The sequence below is a fragment of the Ipomoea triloba genome, chromosome 11 (assembly GCF_003576645.1).
Source record: "Ipomoea triloba cultivar NCNSP0323 chromosome 11, ASM357664v1".
Taxonomy (NCBI): Eukaryota; Viridiplantae; Streptophyta; class Magnoliopsida; order Solanales; family Convolvulaceae; genus Ipomoea; species Ipomoea triloba.
This window is the reverse complement of record NC_044926.1, coordinates 1,946,609-1,958,968: the sequence shown is the minus strand read 5'-3', so window position 1 is coordinate 1,958,968 and position 12,360 is coordinate 1,946,609. Positions and strand designations below refer to the sequence as shown.

The window sequence follows — 12,360 nt, the reverse complement described above, 5'->3', positions numbered from 1 at the left end:
TCCATCTAATTACAATCATTATTGGGTGGACCAGACTATTAAATAATGCACATTCAATATAAAAATAATATACATTCAGTATAAAAATAATGTACATTATATTCAGGGGATGTACATTATTTGTGTACTGAATGTACATTATTTTTATAGTATAAAAATAATGTACATTCAGTACAAAAATAATGTATATTTAGTACATTAAAAATGTACACTTTATTATGGTCCACACAATAATTTGCCATCTAATTAGCCATGGGCCTGTATGTTTTATTATTATTGTATGAAAATTACATATTGAACCTCTGAGGCCGTTTGGTACTTCCCATTAATTAAATTCTCGGAAAAATGTTTCAAAAGAATATGTTTGATGGGAATAACCTTATGAGGAAAATTAATTAATGTGTTTAATTGGTGTTACCCTAGAAACATAACAATTTTTTTTGAGTTCTACTGACTCTGTTACAATGTAGTATCTGTTCATAGCTACTTTCTCAACCTACTGAAGCACAAAGAGTCAACAGATGCCTCCACTGAGGCTCGAACCCACTCCCTTCCATATGGGAGTGTACACCGGTGCTGCTTGATAACAATTAAATTACCAAAAAAATTAATTAACATATTTGGTCCTCCATTGAGGATCAATCTCATGACATCTCATTTAGGAAAGTCACTACATAATTAACACTTAACCACAAGATCATTGGCAATACAAACATTAAAAAAATAGAAGTAATCGAGAGTTCAATAAATTACTTGTAACCACAAGATCATTGGCAATACAAACATTAAAAAAATAGAAGTAATCGAGAGTTCAATAAATTACTTGTAAATTAATTAAGTATCCAAAAAGTAAACTCAAATTAATCAAATTATATGTAAAGTACTACACACACACACACGTTCTACATCGTTACGTAATGAATCATATTGCAAATTAGAATATATACAAAAAAATTTAACTACGTATTTGAATGTAAATTTCTTTGATAAACAATGTGTGATGGTGGGAGAGTTAATTTTTTTTATATTTATAAGAGACTTTTAACTTGACGCCAAAAAGAATAAATACATAATTGAATAAATTTAGTAGATTTTCAATTACCCAGAAAAAAGAATCATACCTCACTTAGGTGGTATTTACTTTCCTTGACATCACAAAATGTAATTTCGATTGACCCGAACTTCCTTAAGTAAAAAATTACACCAACTTAAGAATAATTTTTCTACATTTTAAATTTCTAGAACTTACTAAATGCCCTCTCGGAGTATTGAAAAGTTTAAATTATGTATGCAGTCATGCATCAACTTGCCCAAAAAATGAGCATTTTTGCAGCAGTGATGTTATTTTGAGTGGATATATACAATGAATATATGCCTCATCACAATCTCATACTATACAAATGATTGTGCTACCTACTATATATGTGGACTAACACGTTATATGAGAAATGATTGTGTTAGCTACTATATGGACTAACACGTTATATGAGAATGGCATGTAGGCTCAGCCCATAAAATCCTTTGTCGAAAGTTATACCGTGGACCATGGTCCACATTATAAAATAGAATACTGATATAAATATTTATTTATGTTTACTATATTAATAATTTATTTTTAAATTTTTTTTTAATACTACTAAAAATAAATATATAATACATTAAAAATAAATGTGTATTTAACTATTTAAAATGCATCTTGATATATAAATAGTGGTCTATAATATAATACTTTGGTGGGCAAATTTGTACGTAAGTTATGGTGTATTAGTGCCTCTAAATCTAGGGACAAAAATTACTATTGACACCAACTCAAGGTACGTACATGGCACGTGGCATATGGCCCTTGACTCGTTGCTCCAACCAGAATGATAGTCATAAACTATGGGTGGCCAAAACTACCAAGTGTCCATAAACAAAGAGCCAAAAGTGGGCCAGGTTAGGGCAAATCGTTGGTTTTGTATCAAACACGGAGTAATACTTTAGTTGCAATGTTCAGTGCTAACAAAAGTTTTAGAGTGCTATTTAAGGTGAGTGTTGTCATTGTAGTGATGAAGGGAGCAATCTATAGACAGCCCCAAAGAGTTTAATAATGTTTAGATAGAGTGAATCGTTATAAACAAATCAATAAACGTGCAGTGATGGCATGATTTTACATTGACTCACAAAAAATTGTGAGTTATTTGCTAGATAGAGGTCTAGAGGGACAGGTCTAATATTTTACTGTCCTGAATGCTAGCAACATGAGTTCACAACTATAACGTTGAACCCTAGTTTACATACAACGTACTATCAATACAACATGGAATGGGTAGTTTCTGTTAGGATCAAGCGTGCTTAATTATCACTATGTCAAGTCAAAAGTCCAAAAAGGTATAGCTTGCAGTGAAGACGTAACTTTATTTGTTTATACTGCCATTCTTTTCCAGCGATATGTGTTGGACTAGATCTTTCAAGCCTCCACTCAACAATCCCTAGCCACCAACTAGACTTAATTAGCTTGGCCCTTCTTCGGCTTCTACCCAACAGTTTCAAACTTTATATAATACACTCTACCGACATCCAAATCTCAATTACCTCCTCCGGTTGTTATCTTGTCACATGTTATTATTGTGTAATAACTCATAAATCAAACATGAAAGATAAACATGAAACATTGTAACAGAGTCAATAGTACTAAAAAAAAAAAAAAAAAAAAAACATGAAAGAAAATTTATACTAAAAAACGTACTCTGTGTAGAAAGCTAATTGAAAGGGTGAACTACACTCACTCTCGATATTCATGCACGAGAATCATACATTCTTGTCCCATACCCAAATTTAATCCAAGTTAAAGATGAGAGCCAATTGGGTGGCCAGCCAAACTCTAAAAGCTGAAGGCATGACATGACTCCAACCTTTCTCATTCACAGGCCGGGTAAGTGGACAACTGATCAAACAACTCTCTCTCTGTTTTTAATTGATTTTTAGCTCTGAATTGAAATGATTGGACATCAACTGGGGCCATTCCTTGTTCGTTTCTCATGTACTTCAATTCTTTCCCAGGCAACCAGCTCAAGGTAAACTATGAAGAATTAGTTAATTAGTTCATGTATGAATTAATATAATGCATTTGTTGTCTAGAAACAGCTGTTGGTTTATGCCATATATGGGTGCATGGGATTGTGGGAATAGTTCGATATGTATTATTGACATTATCGGGTCTAGTTGCACGAGTAATTGGTTAGAACTACTCATTACAGTAATAACTTTACTCTGTAGTAAACGAGATTACCCTCGAAACATAGAATCCTAAGCGTTTTTTAATGTCGACTATAAAAGTGGTTGTGAGTAACAATTGATTATGAAGAAGATATGATTGCTTTGGGATAAAAGATTCTTGAAAGGGACACTTAGATTACTATTAAAGGTGGGAAGGACTCTTGATGAGATCATGAAATGACTTGCTTCCCATCATGCAAGAATGCGTAAATGTAAAGTAGGGATCAAAGGGAATCGGATCATTTTTGCCAAAACCATCCATGGTTTTGGTGAGTTTTTGCTGAGTTTTTTTTTTTTTTTTTTTTTTTTTTTTTTTTTTTCAAATTGAAAAGAGGGGAAAGAGAAAAAATAAAATAAAAAATCATCAATTAGACTACAATGGAGCATTGTTTTTAGGAGAGAAAAAAGTTTAATCAAGTTGGTGAACTCGCGTGCTCGTTAGGTGTGTCTATATGATCTGATCAGTAAATTTCAATTCTTTCCTTTTCTCTTGATTGAAATATTTTCTTACAAAAAAAAATTCAAACTATTGTTATGATTAGAGCATCCTCATTAAGATAGTTACCTGCCGCTTGCCAAAAAAAAAAAAAGGTTGTGAGTAACAATTGATTATGAAGAAGATATGATTGCTTTGGGATAAAAGATTCTTGAAAGGGACACTTAGATTACTATTAAAGGTGGGAAGGACTCTTGATGAGATCATGAAATGACTTGCTTCCCATCATGCAAGAATGCGTAAATGTAAAGTAGGGATCAAAGGGAATCGGATCATTTTTGCCAAAACCATCCATGGTTTTGGTGAGTTTTTGCTGAGTTTTTTTTTTTTTTTTTTTTTTTTTTTTTTTTTTTTTNTTTTTTTTTTTTTGGCAAGCGGCAGGTAACTATCTTAATGAGGATGCTCTAATCATAACAATAGTTTGAATTTTTTTTGTAAGAAATATTTCAATCAAGAGAAAAGGAAAGAATTGAAATTTACTGATCAGATCATATAGACACACCTAACGAGCACGCGAGTTCACCAACTTGATTAAACTTTTTTCTCTCCTAAAAACAATGCTCCATTGTAGTCTAATTGATGATTTTTTATTTATTTTTTCTCTTTCCCTCTTTTCAATTTGAAAAAAAAAAAAAAAAAAAAAAAAAAAAAAAAAAACTCAGCAAAAACTCACCAAAACCATGGATGGTTTTGGCAAAAATGATCCGATTCCCTTTGATCCCTACTTTACATTTACGCATTCTTGCATGATGGGAAGCAAGTCATTTCATGATCTCATCAAGAGTCCTTCCACCTTTAATAGTAATCTAAGTGTCCCTTTCAAGAATCTTTTATCCCAAAGCAATCATATCTTCTTCATAATCAATTGTTACTCACAACCACTTTTATAGTCGACATTAAAAACGCTTAGGATTCTATGTTTCGAGGGTAATCTCGTTTACTACAGAGTAAAGTTATTACTGTAATGAGTAGTTCTAACCAATTACTCGTGCAACTAGACCCGATAATGTCAATAATACATATCGAACTATTCCCACAATCCCATGCACCCATATATGGCATAAACCAACAGCTGTTTCTAGACAACAAATGCATTATATTAATTCATACATGAACTAATTAACTAATTCTTCATAGTTTACCTTGAGCTGGTTGCCTGGGAAAGAATTGAAGTACATGAGAAACGAACAAGGAATGGCCCAGTTGATGTCCAATCATTCAATTCAGAGCTAAAAATCAATTAAAAACAGAGAGAGAGTTGTTTGATCAGTTGTCCACTTACCCGGCCTGTGAATGAGAAAGGTTGGAGTCATGTCATGCCTTCAGCTTTTAGAGTTTGGCTGGCACCCAATTGGCTCTCATCTTTAACTTGGATTAAATTTGGGTATGGGACAAGAATGTATGATTCTCGTGCATGAATATCGAGAGTGAGTGTAGTTCACCCTTTCAATTAGCTTTCTACACAGAGTACGTTTTTAGTATAAATTTTCTTTCATGTTTTTTTTTTTTTTTTTTAGTACTATTGACTCTGTTACAATGTTTCATGTTTATCTTTCATGTTTGATTTATGAGTTATTACACAATAATAACATGTGACAAGATAACAACCGGAGGAGGTAATTGAGATTTGGATGTCGGTAGAGTGTATTATATAAAGTTTGAAACTGTTGGGTAGAAGCCGAAGAAGGGCCAAGCTAATTAAGTCTAGTTGGTGGCTAGGGATTGTTGAGTGGAGGCTTGAAAGATCTAGTCCAACACATATCGCTGGAAAAGAATGGCAGTATAAACAAATAAAGTTACGTCTTCACTGCAAGCTATACCTTTTTGGACTTTTGACTTGACATAGTGATAATTAAGCACGCTTGATCCTAACAGAAACTACCCATTCCATGTTGTATTGATAGTACGTTGTATGTAAACTAGGGTTCAACGTTATAGTTGTGAACTCATGTTGCTAGCATTCAGGACAGTAAAATATTAGACCTGTCCCTCTAGACCTCTATCTAGCAAATAACTCACAATTTTTTGTGAGTCAATGTAAAATCATGCCATCACTGCACGTTTATTGATTTGTTTATAACGATTCACTCTATCTAAACATTATTAAACTCTTTTGGGCTGTCTATAGATGCTCCCTTCATCACTACAATGACAACACTCACCTTAAATAGCACTCTAAAACTTTGTTAGCACTGAACATTGCAACTAAAGTATTACTCCGTGTTTGATACAAAACCAACGATTTGCCTAACCTGGCCCACTTTTGGCTCTTTGTTTATGGACACTTGGTAGTTTTGGCCACCCATAGTTTATGACTATCATTCTGGTTGGAGCAACGAGTCAAGGCCATATGCCACGTGCCATGTACGTCCTTGAGTGGTGTCAATAGTAATTTTTGTCCCTAGATTTAGAGGCACTAATACACCATAACTTACGTACAAATTTGCCCACCAAAGTATTATATTATAAACCACATTATATATCAGATGCATTTTAAATAGTTAAATACACATTTATTTTTAATGTATTATATTTATTTTTAGTATATTAAAAAAAATTTAAAAATAAATATTATATAGTAACATAAAAATATTTATATCAGTATTGAAGAAGAAGAAGAGGATAGTTACCTGCCTTTTTATTTGTTTTTCCCCCTCTTTTCCACTTGACTTCCAAAAAAAAAAAAAACTGCTCAAAAAAGAAAAGAACAACTAATAATCTTAGCTTGCTCTAAACCAATATAAATCATGGTCACTATATGCCATGTGTATTTCGTGTGCAAAAGAAAATTTTTAAGAGAGATGAATTGAAAAAAGAAAAGAACAACTAATAATCTTGCTCTAAACCAATATAAATCATGGTCACTATATGCCACGTTGATTAGCTAATCTCTTACCTTTCATGGGCACTATATGCCACGTACCTTTTTTTGAGTATTGCTGAGGCTTGAACCCACTCCCATCATCCATGTGAGAGTATTAACCGGGACACAAAATGCCACTAGACCACAAGGTCTTTATAGTGTTAATTGACTGTAATTAATTGTCTCATGTAGAACATATATTTTAGTATAATGATAAATGATCGATAATTAGACAAAAGGTTCAAATTAAAGTTAAAGGTGATTTGAATTTGACACAAGACAAAAAACCAATGCCCTAGACTGGGTAGGTTAGAACTCGATCCAACTAATGATCCTTAATTTATAAGACATCATCTCATAAAATTCAATCAACACATCTAAATTAGAGATCAAGATTTAACTATTATGAACTGTTGTTAATGGAAGAAGACTCGGTCATATCGTGAATGGCAAATTATCTCACTCACTACTTCTTGCATGTTACAATCTTAGTTATTTACGCGTAAATATTGTACAAATCTCACCATCAACAAGTAACATAAATGTTGACAAACTTTCCATATATATATATATATATATAATATCCGGTTCTTAAGCATGCCTTAGGGGAGAACGTGAGAACTGTATTAATGCACTGCAATTACTTCATGAATACACCGCAATTATTCTAGCTTCGCCAAAGGTCTTCGTTTGTCCTAGCCTCTTGGAAATCAGGCATGCCTGAGAGTAGTTGTGGTACATTCATAAATAGTATATAATCTATGTGTGGGTGGGGATATAAGGGGTTAACCACAAAAACATATTAACTCCTAAATTTAAAAATGATGTTGAACCAACCCAATGACCCTTCCTCTCCATGTGAGTTTAAGATTGATTTTGACAGGTTCTCAAGACATCTCAACATCTCACGGATTCAATATATAGCTTTCACAATCAACTTATGAGTTGTCATATTTTGTCACTAAAGATATTATGAATTCCATTTCTCAATCATTTCGTATCCATCCATCAATCCGTTACGCTCTTCAATTAAGCATCACAATTCATAAGATGTATAAATAATATAATATCTTTAAACCTTACCCTAGAAGACCTAAATGGCATTTCAAATCATAAATTTGGTTTCATTATATCATTTATCAACGAAAAGATATTGCATAGGAGAAAAGTACATTGAGGAGCAATAGATAAACCGATTTTCATGGATCTAATTTTGGTAGCAAAAGAAAAATAAAAATAGATTGGGTATTGTATTGGAATAAGTAGGAGTTTTTGTCGTTTTGTTTGCCGACGAAAAATCCGACAAAATCCGAAAACGTCAAGCTCAGGTCAGGTGCGATCTCCTCTTTCTTTTGGTGTTGTTCCAACAACAAAAGAATGGGTTGAAGGCTTGAAGCATCTTTAACTTTATATACTCTACTTTGGATGATATTTATAATGGGGAATATTTTCATTGCTTCATCATTGCATTGGGACCGTTTCATTACTTTCTTGTATGGAAAATGTGAAATCCCTTAGGTCTTGAGTCTCACATTTTACCTCTACAAAATTGTGAATGAATTACATTATACTCATTCAGCGATCCTTTAAGCGAGATAATTTTTTTTTTTTTTTTTTTTTTTTTCAAATTGAAAAGAGGGGAAAGAGAAAAAATAAAATAAAAAATCATCAATTAGACTACAATGGAGCATTGTTTTTAGGAGAGAAAAAAGTTTAATCAAGTTGGTGAACTCGCGTGCTCGTTAGGTGTGTCTATATGATCTGATCAGTAAATTTCAATTCTTTCCTTTTCTCTTGATTGAAATATTTTCTTACAAAAAAAAATTCAAACTATTGTTATGATTAGAGCATCCTCATTAAGATAGTTACCTGCCGCTTGCCAAAAAAAAAAAAATGAAGAAGAAGAAGAGGATAGTTACCTGCCTTTTTATTTGTTTTTCCCCCTCTTTTCCACTTGACTTCCAAAAAAAAAAAAAAACTGCTCAAAAAAGAAAAAGAACAACTAATAATCTTAGCTTGCTCTAAACCAATATAAATCATGGTCACTATATGCCATGTGTATTTTCGTGTGCAAAAGAAAATTTTTAAGAGAGATGAATTGAAAAAAGAAAAAGAACAACTAATAATCTTGCTCTAAACCAATATAAATCATGGTCACTATATGCCACGTTGATTAGCTAATCTCTTACCTTTCATGGGCACTATATGCCACGTACCTTTTTTTGAGTATTGCTGAGGCTTGAACCCACTCCCATCATCCATGTGAGAGTATTAACCGGGACACAAAATGCCACTAGACCACAAGGTCTTTATAGTGTTAATTGACTGTAATTAATTGTCTCATGTAGAACATATATTTTAGTATAATGATAAATGATCGATAATTAGACAAAAGGTTCAAATTAAAGTTAAAGGTGATTTGAATTTGACACAAGACAAAAAACCAATGCCCTAGACTGGGTAGGTTAGAACTCGATCCAACTAATGATCCTTAATTTATAAGACATCATCTCATAAAATTCAATCAACACATCTAAATTAGAGATCAAGATTTAACTATTATGAACTGTTGTTAATGGAAGAAGACTCGGTCATATCGTGAATGGCAAATTATCTCACTCAACTACTTCTTGCATGTTACAATCTTAGTTATTTACGCGTAAATATTGTACAAATCTCACCATCAACAAGTAACATAAATGTTGACAAACTTTCCATATATATATATATATATATAATATCCGGTTCTTAAGCATGCCTTAGGGGAGAACGTGAGAACTGTATTAATGCACTGCAATTACTTCATGAATACACCGCAATTATTCTAGCTTCGCCAAAGGTCTTCGTTTGTCCTAGCCTCTTGGAAATCAGGCATGCCTGAGAGTAGTTGTGGTACATTCATACAATAGTATATATATCTATGTGTGGGTGGGGATATAAGGGGGTTAACCACAAAAACATATTAACTCCTAAATTTAAAAATGATGTTGAACCAACCCAATGACCCTTCCTCTCCATGTGAGTTTAAGATTGATTTTGACAGGTTCTCAAGACATCTCAACATCTCACGGATTCAATATATAGCTTTCACAATCAACTTATGAGTTGTCATATTTTGTCACTAAAGATATTATGAATTCCATTTCTCAATCATTTCGTATCCATCCATCAATCCGTTACGCTCTTCAATTAAGCATCACAATTCATAAGATGTATAAATAATATAATATCTTTAAACCTTACCCTAGAAGACCTAAATGGCATTTCAAATCATAAATTTGGTTTCATTATATCATTTATCAACGAAAAGATATTGCATAGGAGAAAAGTACATTGAGGAGCAATAGATAAACCGATTTTCATGGATCTAATTTTGGTAGCAAAAGAAAAATAAAAATAGATTGGGTATTGTATTGGAATAAGTAGGAGTTTTTGTCGTTTTGTTTGCCGACGAAAAATCCGACAAAATCCGAAAACGTCAAGCTCAGGTCAGGTGCGATCTCCTCTTTCTTTTGGTGTTGTTCCAACAACAAAAGAATGGGTTGAAGGCTTGAAGCATCTTTAACTTTATATACTCTACTTTGGATGATATTTATAATGGGGGAATATTTTCATTGCTTCATCATTGCATTGGGACCGTTTTCATTACTTTTCTTGTATGGAAAATGTGAAATCCCTTAGGTCTTGAGTCTCACATTTTACCTCTACAAAAATTGTGAATGAATTACATTATACTCATTCAGCGATCCTTTAAGCGAGATAATTAATACATAATGCTGACAAAAAAAATTCATCCCTTATAAAAAAGTGAAATTTCACATTACAACTGTCAGTGTTCGATCATAGGGTGCAAGAATCAATTTCACATTTTCGAGTCTTGTCTAGACAAATCTTGTTTGGATATAAACTTCCCTATAAACCGTTATTTGGGAATTGGGATAATTGATTGTATTAACAAATAATAACAATAACTATTGGTCAATGTTTCCCAAGGCCCCATTTAGTTGGATTTAATAAAGCCCAATATTTTGGAAACTTTGGTTTCATAAAGGCCTTCAAATTTTGGTGGGCCAAAATAATGAAATATCATATGAGGACCTTTGAACACCTGCAAACTCTGAGCATATTGTAATGATATGTCATTCAAGTAATTAACGACCCTTTTTAACTCTCTATAAGTATGACCTAACTCCCATAACTCTTTCTTTAAAATTCAATTCAAATTCACATACAGTATACTCTACATTCACATACACTATACTCTACATTCACAATTTGTAAACTCCACATTCACACATTACAGGATTATATGTTTAGTAACTATATTACCACTGTTATGCATTCACACATTCAAAACTCTATATTCAGAGGTCCTATACTCCACATTCACGACTTGAGAACTCCACATTCACACATTACAGGGCTACAAGTTGCTAGAACTTCTTAACTCTATTACAGATTCACACATGCATAACTCTACATTCACGATTTCTATACTCCATATTCACAATTTGAAACCTCCACATCCACACATTTCTGGGCAACTCTACATACACACAATCATAAATCTACATTCACGATTTCTATACTCTACATTCACACTTTGAAACCTCTACATTCACACATTTTTGGACAACTCTATATTCAGCAATATGTTTACTAATTAAAAAAAAAAAAAAAAAAAAAAGACAAAAACAACGTAGTTTTGGACCCAGGTCCACCTTGCAAGGTGGACCTGGGTCCACAGCATAATTTGCCGTAATGGAAATTAAATACCCATAATAGCATCCAATACAATGATTTTACATAGTTTTTGCAGTTTTTACATCTAGGTGGAAGAAATAAAATCTCCCCGCCCTGGTGTATTTTTGATCTGGTTGCTTTTTAATATATGGTTGTTTTGATTTTCAAAAAAAAAAAACGATTTTTCTCTCGCCTCTTTAGCGAGCCGTTTTCCTCTCTGTCTTTAGGGTTTTGTTTTCTTTGCTTGTCAATGGCTTCTATCAACCACGTTGACATCTCAAACATGTGTGCAAATCTTACTCTTGCTGATGTTGATGAGGAGGATGTATCCATGCAACTTCCTAACGTTCAGATCAACGATGTCTCTGAGGAAGTAAGTTATTATGCAGTAGGAAGAGTTGTAACCAACAAACCGATAAAGTTCCTGTTCTTTCAAGACACCATGGCTATGGTGTGGCAGCCGGCAATGGGAGTGACGATGCGACAACTTCAACCACAACGTTTTTTGATCTGTTTTTATCATGAAACTGATCTAGCTAGAATATTGGGTGATGGACCATGGTCATACGAACAAAATCTTCTGATCTTGCATAAGCTTCAACCGGGAGACGATCCTGAAACCATACCAATAAACCATACTGAGTTCTGGATTCAGATCCACTCCCTGCCTTTTGGACTTATATCTGCTATGGTTGTTTCGGCCATAGGAGGTTATCTAGGGACACTTATTCAGACTGATGAGAGGAACTTTGATGGTTCCATGAGAACTTATTACCGGGTGCGGGTGGCTATTGATGTTACTAAACCCTTGAAAAAACAGATGAAATTGAAAAAAGATAACGGGACGTGGGCTGTTGTTGATTTCCGATATGAGAGGTTGCCGACTTTCTGCTTTATATGTGGCATCATTGGACATGGAGACAGAGTCTGCCCAAAGATTGTTCAAGGGATTGATGTTAAAGCTGAGAAACCATTCGGAATATGGCTCCGAGCGGGATAG

The 12,360-nt window shown here is 33.4% G+C and overlaps 1 protein-coding gene across 1 annotated transcript; it reads left to right on the top strand.

Annotated features, from left to right (window-relative positions):
* Positions 1 to 11,610: 11,610 nt before the first annotated feature.
* On the top strand, positions 11,611 to 12,360 carry LOC115996935 (uncharacterized protein At4g02000-like). The gene has a single exon (XM_031236381.1). It carries the CDS (start codon positions 11,611 to 11,613, stop codon positions 12,358 to 12,360), a length of 750 nt encoding a protein of 249 aa, XP_031092241.1.